Below are 16,806 nucleotides of genomic sequence, written 5' to 3'. Positions count from 1 at the left end.
AACAGCTGAGAAACAATAATCAAAATAAGTATGGTGCCAGTATGCTGGGTTTTATTTTTAATAAAATACTGGAAAGGATAGAAATGTAGTTTGTCTCTTTTATCCGATTATTAATCGATTAATCGAAGTAATAATCGACAATCAAATTAGTTGTTAGTTACAGCCTTAGTTTTAATCAGAGTAATCACATTTTGGAATTTGGATTAATTTTAGGTGATTACAAACTTGCATAATTCAAATTTGCATAAAAAAATGCATTTAAAAAATATATATATTTTGGGACCTTACAAGCTCTTTTTCCTTAACCGTGATCAAATCGAAGAAAAGAGACTGAATGGTGTGCTCACGGGAAAATTTCACTCCGAAACACAGCCAGAAAGAACTTTAGATAAAACAGTTCCCAAGTTTTCGGCAAATAAATGACATGCGTTCAAGTAAAACGTTAAAAATGTTTTCCTGGATGACATTCTCACAATAAAATTGCATTTGTGTACAGATTTTGGGATCGTTTCTTAAGCAAATTTTAATCATGGAAGCGAGTAATCACCTGTAATTAATCATGATTAATCCAAAATGTGATTATCTGATTTAAAACAATTATTTGACAGCCCTAAAAACAAAAGAAAAAGTGGAGAAAAATGTGTTTTTTCTTCGCTTTCTGCTAGTGTGCCTTGGTCAATGAAACAAACTGACGTCACCCCATCCCCCACCATTGCCACAAGTAGATTACAGTCCTGTGGGAAACGCTCAACCCTTTTTGAACTTAACTTTTAACCAGGATCTGGACCGTGAAGTAATCAGACAAACAAATTAAAGATCACCAGTAAAAACGATGAAAATATAACGAAATTGTTCATATAAACCACATTTTGTTTCAGAAATTAAAAGTGAAATTTTGGGGATTTGATACAATGGACTACAATACTATGAGATCTACTGATACCAGATCAGTTTACAGACGATGTGTAAAGAATAGAAGAAGTGGAAAGAGGAGATGAAATGGAGGAAAGAGTCGGAACAAAAGGAGAGAAGATGAGAGATGCACCAACTGACCCACCAAACACTGCAACTGTAATCCAACATCTTGGTTTCATCTGCCGGCACATGATTTATGATCATTTCATCTACCTCATATAGTCAATGCCATTGTGCCAAAAACTATCTGTTTCTCAGCTGTGCTTAGTATGGGCAAGTTGTAATACACTTTTCTACCACTTGTGGCAGTAATGACAGTATCAAACAAACAAAAAAAGTGGAAATAATCAGAGATGTTTCTTAGGAACAAAAAATATGACTAAAGTGGTGAAAATGTAATTTAATTAGCATTTTAATTTGACTTTATATAGAAAACGTACATATTATTGCTACTCATCAATAACTTAGAATGTATTTATTTTAGAACTGCGTAACTCTAAATGTATTTACAATAACAAACAGAAGAGAGAAATTTCTTAAGCGCAAAAGTTATGACTAAAGTGGTGAACACGCAATTTATTTTGCATTTAAATTCAGTGACAGTTAATTTAAGAGACATATTATACATAAGTTATTTTTCATTATTGGTATATGCAAACTGTACATTAACAAACATCTGTTCCAGATTTTAACGGGCCGCGGCACATTCTAAAAATACTATTTAAAAAATAAATTAAAAAATGGAATGAAACAGCCAACAAGTGAAATATAAGGTGAAAAACTTGCAATGTTGACTTTAATAACGCAAAACTGCCACTTGGCCCTGCGATGAGGTGGCGACTTGTCCAGGGTGTACCCCGCCTTCCGCCCGATTGTAGCTGAGATAGGCTCCAGCGCCCCCCGCGACCCCGAAGGGAATAAGCGGTAGAAAATGGATGGATGGATGCCACGCAGGCGGGTTTTTTTCTTTAAAGCTGTCATTGCTCAAAAAATTACTAATAAAATCAATGTTGTTATGAACTGACTTATTCAAGGCTTCACATCAAATATTCTGCTTTGAAATATTTATAGGGAAATGTTGCATATTTTGTGTGTTTGCCATATAAAAAAAAACTAAGTTTACTTTGACAAAAATGGCATGAAACACACACATTAAAAAAAGACAATATTTCTTTGTTGTCTTTTTTTTAGTGTGTGTGTTTCATGGCAGTTTTGTCAAAGTAAACTTTGTTAAAAATGGCACGAAACACAGACATTTAAAAAAAAAAGTATTTTTTTAATGTGTGTGTTTCATGCCATTTTTTTTAAAGCTGTCATTGCTCAAAAAATAAAAAATAAAATCAATGTTATGAACTGACCTATTCAAGGCTTCACATCAAATATTCCGCTTTGAAATATTTCGAGGGAAATGTTGCATATTTTGTGTGTTTGCCATATAAAAAAAACAAGTTTACTTTGACAAAAATGGCATTAAACACACACATTAAAAAAGACACAATTTTTTGTTGTCTTTTTTTATGTGTGTTTCATGCCATTTTTGTCAAAGTAAACTTTGTTAAAAATGGCATGAAACACATTAAAAAAAAAAGTTTTTTTTTAATGTGTGTGTTTCATGCCATTTTTGTCAAAGTAAACTTAGTTAAAAATGGCATGAAACACACATTTTAAAAAAAATGTCTTTTTTTAATGTGTGTGTTTCATGCCATTTTTTAAAGCAGTCATTGCTCAAAAAATAAAAAATAAAATCAATGTTGTTATGAACTGACCTATTCAAGGCTTCACATCAAATATTCCGCTTTGAAATATTTATAAGGAAATGTTGCATATTTTGTTTTTGCCATATAAAAAAACACAAAGTTTACTTTGACAAAAATGGCATTAAACACACACATTAAAAAATACACAATTTTTTGTTGTCTTTTTTTGTGTGTTTCATGCCAATTTTGTCAAAGTAAACTTAGTTAAAAATGGCATGAAACACATTTTAAAAAATTTTTATTTTTTTAATGTGTGTGTTTCATGCCATTTTTTAAAGCCGTCATTGCTCAAAAAATAAAAAATAAAATCAATGTTGTTATGAACTGCCTATTCAAGGCTTCACATCAAATATTCCGCTTTGAAGTATTTATTGGGAAATGTTGCATATTTTGTGTGTTTGCCATATAAAAAACAGTTTACTTTGACAAAAATGGCATTAAACACGCACATTAAAGACACAATTTTTTGTTGTCTTTTTTTATGTGTTTCATGCCATTTTTGTCAAAGTAAACTTTGTTAAAAATGGCATGAGAAACACATTTTAAAAAAAAGTATTTTTTTAATGTGTGTGTTTCATGCCATTTTTTAAAGTTGTCATTGCTCAAAAAATAAAAAATAAAATTAATGTTATGAACTGACCTATCCAAGGCTTCACATCAAATATTCTGCTTTGAAATATTTATAGGGAAATGTTGCATATTTTGTGTTTTTGCCATATAAAAAAACACAAAGTTTACTTTGACAAAAATGGCATTAAACACACATTAAAAAAAAGACATTTTTTGGTTGTCTTTTTTTTAATGTGTGTGTTTCATGCCATTTTTGTCAAAGTAAACTTTGTTAAAAATGGCATGAAACACACATTAAAAAATTTTTTTAATTTTTTTAATGTGTGTGTTTCATGCCATTTTTTAAAGTTGTCATTGCTCAAAAAATAAAAAATAAAATCAATGTTATGAACTGACCTATTCAAGGCTTCACATCCAATATTCCGCTTTGAAGTATTTATAGGGAAATGTTGCATATTTTGTGTGTTTGCCATATAAAAAAAACTAAGTTTACTTTGACAAAAATGGCATGAAACACACATTAAAAAAGACACCATTTTTTGTTGTCTTTTTTTGTGTGTTTCATGCCATTTTTGTCAAAGTAAACTTTGTTAAAAATGGCATGAAACACACATTAAAAAAAATATATATTTTTTTTAATGTGTGTGTTTCATGCCATTTTTTAAAGTTGTCATTGCTCAAAAAATAAAAAATAAAATCAATGTTATGAACTGACCTATTCAAGGCTTCACATCAAATATTCCGCTTTGAAATATTTATAGGGAAATGTTGCATATTTTGCGTGTTTGCCATATAAAAAAACTAAGTTTACTTTGACAAAAATGGCATGAAACACACACATTAAAAAAAGACAAAATTGTCTTTTTTTTAATGTGTGTGTTTCATGCCATTTTTGTCAAAGTAAACATTGTTAAAAATGGCATGAAACACACATTAAAAAATATATATATTTTTTTTAATGTGTGTGTTTCATGCCATTTTTTAAAGTTGTCATTGCTCAAAAAATAAAAAATAAAATCAATGTTATGAACTGACCTATTCAAGGCTTCACATCAAATATTCCGCTTTGAAATATTTATAGGGAAATGTTGCATATTTTGTGTGTTTGCCATATAAAAAAAACTAAGTTTACTTTGACAAAAATGGCATGAAACACACAAATTAAAAAAAGACACTTTTTTTTTTTTTAACTTTGAATTGACGGACAGATCTGAAGTTGATTTAGAGCAGGCGTGCTACTTATCAAATGACCAAGTCGAGGTGGGAGGACATGCAAACTGAAAAGTGGTGCATCTCAAGCAGACGCCAAAAGAAAAACGAGATAGAGAAGTGACGGTCACATTCAGGGAGGGAAATGACTCGAAGAGAATATTAATGGGGAATGTTTCAGTTATTAAGCGGTGTTTGCGTTCACGTCCATGTGGGCCGTCTCCCTCGCACTTTCTATGTGGGACTCCATGCTGTCCCATTCACGTTGTCAGTTGCTCCGCTCCCATCTCCTTGTGAGGAGCATTGATGGCACATGAGCAAGTGGGACGCAGGGGAGAGGAGACCTGAGGGAGAACGAAGGTGGGATGAGGAGGACGGGGATAAATGCGATGGAAGGAAATGATGTGCGCGAGGGTAGAGAGAATGGAAGACGTGAGAGGAAGCCTGGCCAAAGTATTTAACACATGGGATGAAGGAGAGGGACCCATATGTCAATAAGTCAAAAAGACAGGAAGCAATTAAATCAGCAGGAGGTTAATTTGAAGAAGCAAATTGGTTGCACGTTTATTATTTAAAACAGACCTGGGCAGATTAAGGCCCCGGGGGCCACATGCGGCCCGTGAAGCTTTTCAATCTGGCCCATCGGACATTCCCAAATCCTTTTTTTTTAGATATTTAAGATGGAAACTGTAGCTGCCATTATGATGTGCAGTGATGTTTTCAAATGACCGCAAGTCTTGAACTACCGTATTTTTAGGAGTATAAATCGCTCCGGAGTATAAGTCGCACCGGCCGAAAATGCATAATAAAGAAGGAAAAAAACATATATAAGTCGCACTGGAGTATAAGTCGCATTTTTTGGGGAAATTCATTTGATAAAAGCCAACACCAAGTATAGACATTTGAAAGGCAATTTAAAATAAAGAATAGTGAACAACAGGCTGAATAAGTGTACGTTATATGAGGCATAAATAACCAACTGGTATGTTAACGTAACATATTATGGTAAGAGTCATTCAAATAACTATAACATATAGAACATGCTATACGTTTACCAAACAATCTGTCACTCCTAATCGCTAAATCCCATGAAATCTTATACGTCTAGTCTCTTACGTGAATGAGATAAATAATATTATTTGATATTTTACGCTAATGTGTTAATAATTTCACACATAAGTCGCTCCTGAGTATAAGTCGCACCACCGGCCAAACTATGAAAAAAAACTGCGACTTATAGTCCGAAAAATACGGTATACGAAGTAGGGATGTCCGATAATATCGGACTGCCGATAAATGCTTTAAAATGTAATATCGTAAATTATCGGTATCGGTTTAAAAATGATCGGTATCGGTGCCAAAAAGTAAAATTTATGACTTTTTAAAACGCCGCTGTGTACACGGACGTAGGGAGAAGTACAGAGCACCAATAAACCTTAAAGGCACTGCCTTTGCGTGCTGGCCCAGTCACATAATATCTACGGCTTTTCACACACACAAGTGAATGCAATGCATACTTGGTCAACAGCCATACAGGTCACACTGAGGGTGGCCGTATAAACAACTTTAACACTGTTACAAATATGCGCCACGCTGTGAACTAGAGATGCGCGGTTTGCGGGCACAACCGCGGAGTCCGCGGATTATCCGCGGATCGGGCGGATGAAATTTAAAAAAATTAGATTTTATCAGCGGGTCGGGTCGGGCGATTGAAATTTAAAAAAATTAGATTTTAAATAGATTCAGGCGGGTGGCAGTTAAACCAATTCGGAAATATATATACATAGTTAAATGTTGTTACCCACATACGAAAAACGAGCAGGCACCTGCAGCATATGCCACAACAGAAGAAAAAAAAAAAAAAGAGATGGACACTTTTACGGAGCGGAGAAGGCCCCCGACGCCTCGCCGGGGTCCGGGACCGAGGCCCCTTACCCCGAGAGGGCCCCACCAGGAGCCGTAGCTGAGGCGATCCGCGAGAAGGGCCCGACGCACGTCCAGGGTCACCACCACGCCCACCGCACCGACACCCCGCCTCGTACGCCTTTGCCGCGGCCGGCGTCACGCGCAGCAGGTAAGCAGCTTACCTGCCCGCCACCCCCGTGGCCGGGTGCTCGTAACAGGGGTCACTCCGCGCTCTCCGCCCGCGCAGCTTACCTGCCCGCCACCCCTGTTGCCGGGGGGCGCGTAACAGGGGTCACTCCGCGCGCAGTGCGCTCACGAAAGGGGTGAGGCTCACCCTGGTTGATATAGACAGCAGCTAGGACGGTGGCCATGGAAGTTGGAACCCGCTAAGGAGTGTGTAACAACCCACCTGCCGAATCAACTAACTCTGAAAATGGATGGCGCTGGAGCGTCGGGCCCATATACCCGGCCGTCGCCGGCAGCGAGACGCGCTTGGAGGTGCGCTCAGCGCGGCTCCCATATGATTGCACACTGGTGTGCGTCTGGGTCGTGACAGCGTGGCACGCGAATGTCTGTGCTGCGTTGGATCAGTCTCCTTTCTTTAACAGGCAAAAGCTTTATAACCTCACTAATGCCTTGCATCGTCTATATTAGATATATAACAACGGGCGGGTGCGGGCGGATGCAGTTCTGATCAAATGTTAGATCGGGTGGATTGTGGATGGTTGACGACTTTCTGATGCGGTTGCGGATGAAATAATTGGCTATCCGCGCATCTCTACTGTGAACCCACACCAAACAAGAATGACAAGCACATTTCGGGAGAACATCCGCATCGTAACACAACATAAACACAACAGGACAAATACCCAGAACCCTTTGCAGCACTAACTCTTCCGGGACGCTACAATATACACCCCCCGCTAACCCCTACCCCCATTACCATTGTTTAATGCATCCAGCGGGGCATCACAACAAAATTAGGCATAATAATGTGTTAATTCCACGACTGTATATATCGGTATCGGTTGATAGCGGAATCGGTAATTAATTGTTGGACAATATCGGAATATCGGCAAAAAAGCCATTATCGGACATCTCTAATACAAAGTATTTCAATGGTTGGAATCTGCGCTTTTGCATGATATGCTAGTTATTATGGTAATCTAAGGGGATGGTTGACATTACAAAAAAGAAATTGATTAAAAGGTAGACATAAATAAATGCTCCAGGGTCAGACGAATTAGCCATGGGATTATTAATTGATGCCAAAAGAAAAGACACCCATAAAGCACCCAGAGTCATTTGCAGGTATTAGATTGGCTTTACATGCTATCATCAGAATACAAGCAGTGAATCAAAAGAAATAACGCCACCAAAAGACAACCTTTCTTCAAAGCTGAAATCAGTAAACAGCGATTGATTGGTTATTATGAGAGCCAGGGCAAAAAAAGCTCAATGTACGACCACACCTACCTGACATGCCTTTGCTCCTCAATACATCCTAATACTGGAACACAGAGGGGAACATACAGTATGTACTGGCTTGTAGGCATCAATACCACAATCAAACATCGCACACAATCAGATCTGTAAGGCCACTCGCTCATAAACACATTATAATGGGACTGTCTATGATGCAACTTGCAGTACAATGCTGCACAGTAGATGGCTTGCCTCTATCAAAATACCCTAAAAGGCTTCTATCATTAAAAAAACGCAAGAAAGTTATTAGTTTCTAAACATGTTTGGTTTACATGTATCATGTAAAATGATGCAAATTATCTTCTACTACATCCCCCGCTTTACACAACCCAGCGCCACATACAGCTTGCAGTTCTTTGGAAAATAGCTGAAACTCAAAACATTTGAATATCATTTGAAATATCATTAAAAGACGGTATATTAAAAAATGCATCTAGAAAAATATACAATATTGAAATTAATGACACAAAGCTGCCATGCAGGCTGTTTTTGTTCTTTAAAGCTGGTATTGCTCAAAAAACAATGAATCAAAATTAATGTATTGATTTATTGAGGTCTCCAGTTCGCATCAAAAATTTCAATTTTATATTGCATATTTTGTGTTTGCCATATAAAAAACTAAGTAGTCTTTGACAAAAATGGCATTAAATATTTTTTTTAAAAACATAAAATGACTAAATAAAAAAATATTGTCGGATACTGTAGAAGTTGATCTCGAGATTTAGGTAAAGAAAGTTACAACAAAAAAAAGTATGACTTATATTTAACTTTTATGAGTGGGGCCCCTTTGGAACCCAAATAATTTGAGTGTGATTTTTTTTTTAACTGTTATAAAATAATACTGTTGTGAATTATTGTAGGCTCAAATTACTTCACATAAAAAAAATACACTAAATACACTTATAAAATACTGCATATTTTGTGTGTTTGCCATATTTTATAAGTGTATTTAGTGTATTTTACTAAATACACTAAATACACTTGTGTGTTTGCCATATTTTATAAGTGTATTTAGTGTATTTAGTAAAATATACTAAATATTTTGTGTGTTTGCCATATTTTATAAGTGTATTAAGTGTATTTAGTAAAATACACTAAATACACTTATAAAATATGGCAAACACACAAAATATGCAGTATTTTATAAGTGTATTTAGTGTATTTTTTTATGTGAAGTAATTTGAGCCTACAATAATTCACAACATTGATTTTAATTCAGTATTATTTTAAAACAGTTTAAAAAAAAATTATTTGGGATCCCCACTCATAAAAGTGTTAAATATAAGTCATACTTTTTTTTGTGTAACTTTCTTTACCTAAATCTCTAGATCAACTTCTAATGCATCCAATGATGATATTTTTTTTTTATTATTTAGTTATTTTTTATTGTTTTAAAAAAAATGTTTAATGCCATTTTTGTCAAAAAAAACTTTAAGTATGGCAAACACACAAAATATGCAGTACTTAAAGTTTTTTTGACAAAAATGGCATAAAACAAATTTTTTAAAACATAGAAAAAAAACGTATAAATAGCTGATGGATCAAAAGTTGATCTTGAGATTTAAATGATGAAAGTAAAAATAAAAAAATAAAGTATTAATTTTTTACACTTTTATGAGTGGGCCCTTTTGGGTTCCGAATCATTTTAGTGTGTTTTTTTTAAAACTACCAATGCACACAAAAATAATACTGAATTAAATCTAAATTGTTATGAATTATTAATCTAATAAAGAGTCAAATGACTTCATATCAAATTTTTTGGGGGGAATAACAATTACCGTATTTTTCGGAGTATAAGTCGCACCTGCCGAAAATGCATAATAAAAAAAGAAAAAAACATATATAAGTCGCACTGGAGCCCGGCCAAACTATGAAAAAAACTGCGACTTATAGTCCAAAACATACGGTACATGATTTTGCTGCAGTTTCACATCTACTAGAACTCAATCATCAGCTGAGAATTAAGCAATGCTTTTCTCCTGAGTCACTGAAACGACTTGCAGCCAACAGATTGGGGATCCTCCCGCTCTCTTTTTCTTCTAACTCTTCAAGACAGCCATTTAACAGGTTGAACCAAGCGACAACACTTCCGAAAAAAATGTACCCACCTTCTCTTTTCCCCTCCAGGACTCCTGGGCAGAGGCTCTATTTCCAGCGGGCCGCAGGCAGAGGCTGGCACCAGGCTGACGACCGGCACCCCTGACCAGGCGCCTCTACCGGAGGAGACCTTGTCATGTGGTGAGAGACAAACACAATCACAAGTTGACACTACGGCTCCTGCTTCCATTTGGTGGAAATGATTTCAACGAGATGGAAAAAGAGCGGGTTTAAACCATCACCTGGTTGTCTTTGCCGGAGCTGACTCCATTGCCAGACGAAAGAACCCTAAGCGAACAGGAGACATTGACATTTTAAACCCTCGTAAATAAGCCCTTGTGTGTGTGTTAGTAAATATTCCATCCATCCATCCATCCATCTTCTTCCGCTTATCAGAGGTCGGGTCGCGGGGGCAGCAGCCTAAGCAGGGAAGCCCAGACTTCCCTCTCCCCAGCCACTTCGTCCAGCTCCTCCCGGGGGATCCCGAGGCATTCCCAGGCCAGCCGGGAGACATAGTCTTCCCAGCGTGTCCTGGGTCTTCCCCGTGGCCTCCTACCAGTCGGACGTGCCCTAAACACCTCCCGAGGGAGGCGATCGGGTGGCATCCTGACCAGATGCCCGAACCACCTCATCTGGCTCCTCTCGATGTGGAGGAGCAGCGGCTTTACTTTGAGCTCCCCCCGGATGACAGAGCTTCTCACCCTATCTCTAAGGGAGAGCCCCGCCACCCGGCGGAGGAAACTCATTTCGGCCGCTTGTACCCGTGATCTTGTCCTTTCGGTCATAACCCAAAGCTCATGACCATAGGTGAGGATGGGAACGTAGATCGACCGGTAAATTGAGAGCTTTGCCTTCCGGCTCAGCTCCTTCTTCACCACAACGGATCGATACAGCGTCCGCATACTGAAGATGCCGCACCGATCCGCCTGTCGATCTCACGATCCACTCTTCCCTCACTCGTGAACAAGACTCCGAGGTACTTGAAGTTAGGTTAGTAAATATTAATAAATCAAATTTTTATTGCAACATTTAAAAATGAGATAATAAATGCTGTCCGTTTGTTTCATTCTCACATTTCTGAGTATGTCGGTAAGATATTACCTCAGTGCTTCTTTTTATATATGTCATGGGTTACACATTCGTGGCAAATTTGAATGGAAGGATATATTAGCCATTTCGATATTTGACATCAGATTTACACTTCAGATTTGCAATGAATCGTATTCGGGCTGTGAATAACGATTCGATTCAATTCGATTCTTAGGGTTAACGATTTGGTTCAAAATCGATTCTCGATTCAAAATCCATACTTTTTGATAACATTGGGTGCCAGTTCTATGATTAATTACATTCCTCCATAAAATAGATAAACCGCTCTGATAAATTTTTATATTACTATATTCTGAAAACTGCTTTGGAAAAAAGTATCCTACATTTCTCTTTTCTAAAGTAAATCTGCATAGCAGATATGATCATCTACATTAACAATTTGATTTTCCTGAGTGGCTTAACAAGAAAAATTAAAAAAATTAATCGATTTATTTATTTTTTCCGATTAATCAATGTTTACTTATATAGCCCTAAATCACGAGTGTCACAAAGGGCTGCACAAGCCACAATGACATCCTCGGCTCAGATCCCACATCAGGGCAAGGAAAAACTCAACACAAGGGGATAACATTGATTAAGAATCGTTACAAGTCAAAATCGTCATTCAAACAACAATATTTTTTTTTTGACACCCCTACTAAATAACAGCAGTTATTTCTACAAAATGAATTGCAACAGCTGATCACTATGAAATTAGTCAATTTACTAAATTAACTGTTACATTTGACAAACATTGAACTTACTCCTGAGGATGGAAGGGTCCTGTAAAACACAAACAAAGAAAAAAAGTGTAAAAATTAAGAATTAGCATGTCACTAAACATGAAGTACACATTTGTGTACTTATGGACTAAGTACATCATATCAAAAGATGATTCTTAATTTTTATTCTAATTAGGGTCCAATAAGCCCAAACAGCAAAGAGAAATTAAAAAAAGCATGTAAACAAACAGCTTGGGCCTTAAAGGGGAACATTATCACAATTTCAGAATTGTTAAAACCATTAAAAATCAGTTCCCAGCGGCTTATTATATTTTTCGAAGTTTTTTTGAAAATTTTACCCATCACGCAATATCCCTAAAAAAAGCTTCAAAGTGCCTGATTTTAACCACCCGTCCATTTTCCTGTGACGTCACATAGTGAAGCCAACACAAACAAACATGGCGGAAAGAACAGCAAGCTATAGCGACATTAGCTCGGATTCAGACTCGGATTTCAGCGGCTTAAGCGATTCAACAGATTACGCATGTATTGAAACGGATGGTTGTAGTGTGGAGGCAGGTAGCGAAAACGAAATTGAAGAAGAAACTGAAGCTATTGAGCCATATCGGTTTGAACCGTATGCAAGCGAAACCGACGAAAACGACACGACAGCCAGCGACACGGGAGAAAGCGAGGACGAATTCGGCGATCGCCTTCTAACCAACGATTGGTATGTGTTTGTTTGGCATTAAAGGAAACTAACAACTATGAACTAGGTTTACAGCATATGAAATACATTTGGCAACAACATGCACTTTGAGAGTGCAGACAGTCCAATTTTCATCAATTAATATATTCTGGAGACATACCCTCATCCGTGCTCTTTTCCTGAAAGCTGATCTGTCCAGTTTTGGAGTTGATGTCAGCAGGCATGGGAAGATAGGGTCGATAGGGGGTTTAGCTCGCTCGTCTGCGGGAACAAACTGCCGCCATTGCTTGCCGTGCTACCGAGGTCCTTTGTCCCTGAATAGCTCACACACTCCGGCAGATTCAATGGGGGTCTGGCGGCAGATTTCTTTGACTTTATCGTTGGAAATGCATCTGCTTTGAGTGTCGCAGGATATCCACACATTCTTGCCATCTCTGTCGTAGCATAGCTTTCGTCGGTAAAGTGTGCGGAACAAACGTCCAATTTCTTGCCACTTTCGCATCTTTGGGCCACTGGTGCAACTTGAATCCGTCCCTGTTCGTGTTGTTACACCCTCCGACAACACACCGACGAGGCATGATGTCTCCAAGGTACGGAAAACAGTCGAAAAAACGGAAAATAACAGAGCTGATTTGACTCGGTGTTTGATGTCGCGCCAAGAGCGAATATTAGAAAGGCGTTTAATTCGCCAAAATTCACCCATTTAGAGTTCGGAAATCGGTTAAAAAAACATATGGTCTTTTTTCTGCAACATCAAGGTATATATTGACGCTTACATAGGTCTGGTGATAATGTTCCCCTTTAAGAGGTTAAATGTCTTCAAAGTCTCTTGACTGTCGCACTCACCTCTGTTCTGCATCGTTCTTCTGGAGTAGCGTCGACTGGGCCTCCTCTCAAAGGAGGCCGACCTCCGTGCTTTATTGGACTTTGTTGTCTGGTACTCCGTGTTTCCACTGGTCCCCACGAAAACACAACAGTTTTAACACAAAATAAATAATTGCGGCATATCAACTGTGAAGACCCCATCATTTAACTGAAATAAGAACTTTTGCTGCGGACTTTGAATACATGAGATCTGTACATACACCAGTGACCCCCGGTGAACTTGAGGCCTATTCGAGCGATGTACTAACAAACTCGCCAACCCCTCCACTTAAGCAAACATGACTGCCAGTGCTTATCGAGCTGGGTAATGTTTGAGCACACACACACGCGCAGGAAGCGCAGGGCTACACTGCTGTGCCTGGAACCATGTGGATATACTGTACATACAAGCATGTATCTATCTTGTGGACAAGTATAGCTCAAACTAGGGTAAGGCTGGACAAATAATTCTATTTGGATTTCGGCTTTTTGTGATCATTAAGATTTTATAATGGAAAAAAATGCAAATTCCTGAGCTTGTAACAATGAAACGGATGAAGAGCGAATGAGAGGAAAAAAGAGCCCGTCCACTACAAGTTTGGGATCTCACCATTGGTGTTACTTTTTATTTGACACGGTGCTAGAATGACTAATCAACACTGCAAAAACTGAAATCTAAGAAAGATGAAATATCTCAAATAAGGGTGATATTTGCTTATTTTCTGTCTGATAAGATAATTCTTCTCACTAAGCAGATTTTATGTTAAGAGTGTTTTACTTGTTTGGGTCCTAAATGATCTCAGTAAGATATTACAGCTTGTTGCTGAGATTTGATGACCTATATTGAGTAAAACATGCTTGAAACTAGAATATCAAGTGTTGCAAAGCTGTGTCATCAACACTCACAAGTATAAAACTACTTTTTCAAAGTAATAATTTTTTATTTTCAAGCATCAAATAAAAAATCATGACTTTGACACAATTGTGTCTCATAATTAAAACGGATGACAGCCAAATGGACTTTGCTGTTTTATTTTCAATGAAACGAGAGAAAATAAGTACTAATATAGTAGTACAGTTGGCACAGTACAGTAAACTGACAGTTAATATTTAAATATTTGACATTTCAAACTATTTTGAACAGGAATAGTTCATGGAAAAATCCAGGTAAATTCTGCAAAATTACAATTAAAAACAATTTGGCTGGGGGCCGGGCTGTGTGTGTGTGTGTGTGTGTATATGTATATATATATATATATATATATATATATATATATGTATTCCTTGCACACTAATTGACTGAAAGAGCATGCACTTGACGCGATGATGTCATGTTATCGATGGAAAAATGCATTTTTAGACCATATGATTTGCCTGAACGGCTAGTAGACCCCGAGAGTAACAAGCGGTTGCCTTGTTGCCTTTCCATTAAGAACAATAAACTACTTTTTAGTATAAGTTTGCTGGTTTCAAGAAATGTAATGCATATCATTATGTCAAGATAATGGCACTAGCATTTACCTAATTTAAGAATATTTTTCAACATATTGAGAAAAAAGGTTGTTTTTTTCTACCAAGAAAAGTGCACTTGTTATTAGTGAGAATATACTTATTTTAAGGTATTTTTGGGTTCATTGAGGTTAGCTAATTTTACTTGTTTTGGAAAGTCTTGACAAGCCAAATTTTCTTGTTCTACTGGCAGATAATTTTGCTTAGTTGAAGTAAAATACCCCTCATTTTTGTGTATTTTTTCTCGTTTTTGAACACTGACTTTTTGCAGTGAATAAACTCACTAAGAAAAGTAAGGCATTTCCGCGTTAATGTAACCCCAGACGGAGTGACAGAATTGGCCAATAAAACGGAATTCGCCGTTAAACGCACAATATCAGGGAAATTTACAAAAATGTAAGTGAAATGCTGTTATTGTGAGGAAAAGGAACATTTGTTTTGCAAAAAAAATTGTGTCTGGTATCGCTCATTCAACCCCGAAAAACACGTCCTAAACTAAACAAAGTCGAGACTGCCACTTGAAACTACAAAGCTAAAGCTAGCAAGAACAATCCATACACCCACAACACATCTCCTCTGCTTGTGTAGTTGTGAACGACATCATCCACTTAAGATCAACGCGCAAACAGCGGTCGCAACTTGCGTCGTCAGCTAAAAACTCGTCAAGCTCAGAACAGCAGCACACCCTTCACAATAACAGCCTTGAGCGCAACATCCGGTCTGACTGCGCTAACAAAATAAAGGTTTCAAAAAAGTACCTTACAAAAGCATAATGTACTTAAAGAACTTATTGATACATTTATATACTTTTTTTACGCTTTGACTAAAAATACTGGTCAGAATTGACCAAAGATGTATTGTACCAATAAATGTGAGTTTTGCATTTTTATCAATTGTATTTATGACACAAAAAGCACACACACTGTGGCAAAATAAGTCTTAGTGGTTGAAAAAAAATAATAAAAAAAATACATTTTTATTATTCTATTTTATTGCTATTGTTATTTCAATGGATTGTTGTTATTATTATTAATTTTTCCTGACCTTTTTTTTTTAACTTAATTTATATATGATCTTTTGAATTATATTAATAGTGGAGTTTTAGAGTACAATAAATACTCATCTTTTCAAATTAATGAATACCGTAAATTCCGGACTATAAGTCGCTGCTATTTTCCTACGCTTTGCACCCTACGGCTTATAAAACGATGCAGCTAATTTATGGATTTTTCTTTACTGACGGCCATAAAGAAAATAGATTTCATTAAAACCCCAGCCGAGTCATACCAAAAACTACATAAATGGGACCCATTACCTCCCTACTTGGCACTCAGCATCAAGGGTTGGAATTGGGGGTTGAATCACCAAAAAATTATTCCCGGGCGCAGCCACCGCTGCTGCCCACTGCTCCCCTCACCTCCCAGGGGGTGATCAAGACTGATGGGTCAAATGCAGAGAATAATTTCGCCACAGCTAGTGTGTGTGTGACTATCATTGGTACTTTAACTTTAACTTTAAACACATGCGAGGACACTGAAACGGTGTGTTATCGTTTCTGCTATGGCGCCATCTTTTGGACGAGTTCGCTCACTGCAGGTGCTGTGGGTTAATGTGAATTTCCGCCGTTTAAAGCTTTGACCCAAAAGTACAAGTGCCGTTCCGTCTTCTAATCGTCCATAGCATTTCTACTCGTATGGATTCTTTATTCATCACTCCAGGCAACATTTGTAAAATGTACAATATAACTAAAACAACTCTTACTTACTAAAGCGTCCCATGTGTGATGTCTGAAGGAGTGTTTCCATGCATATTTGGACGTGCTATTGAATGTAATAAAGCTAGTGTCGTTAGTATTAGCTCATATGCTAACACTTTTACGAGTGTCTGTGTTAGTATTATTAGCTTGCAATGGCATTCTTTTTGTATTGTGTCAGTTTCACTAATTCCTCAGTAAATTCACCAAAACGTCACCGTG

The 16,806-nt window shown here is 37.2% G+C and overlaps 1 protein-coding gene across 3 annotated transcripts in view; it reads right to left on the bottom strand.

Annotated features, from left to right (window-relative positions):
* The window catches only part of epb41l5 (erythrocyte membrane protein band 4.1 like 5), a 102,312-nt gene that overhangs the window by 26,132 nt on the left and 59,374 nt on the right, over nt 1–16,806 (bottom strand). For all 3 annotated transcript variants that reach the window (XM_061926600.2, XM_061926599.1, XM_061926598.1), the window contains exons 13-16: nt 13,305–13,411; nt 11,792–11,810; nt 10,181–10,226; nt 9,950–10,068 (exon numbers count right to left, since the gene is read on the bottom strand). In XM_061926600.2, coding sequence (XP_061782584.1) covers nt 9,950–10,068; nt 10,181–10,226; nt 11,792–11,810; nt 13,305–13,411 — 291 coding nt within the window. The remainder of the gene's footprint in view (nt 1–9,949; nt 10,069–10,180; nt 10,227–11,791; nt 11,811–13,304; nt 13,412–16,806) is intronic.

The sequence above is a fragment of the Nerophis lumbriciformis genome, linkage group LG31 (genome assembly GCF_033978685.3).
Source record: "Nerophis lumbriciformis linkage group LG31, RoL_Nlum_v2.1, whole genome shotgun sequence".
Classification (NCBI taxonomy): Eukaryota; Metazoa; Chordata; class Actinopteri; order Syngnathiformes; family Syngnathidae; genus Nerophis; species Nerophis lumbriciformis.
Note: the sequence above shows the minus strand (reverse complement) of the source record. Positions and strands in the feature narration are given on the sequence as shown.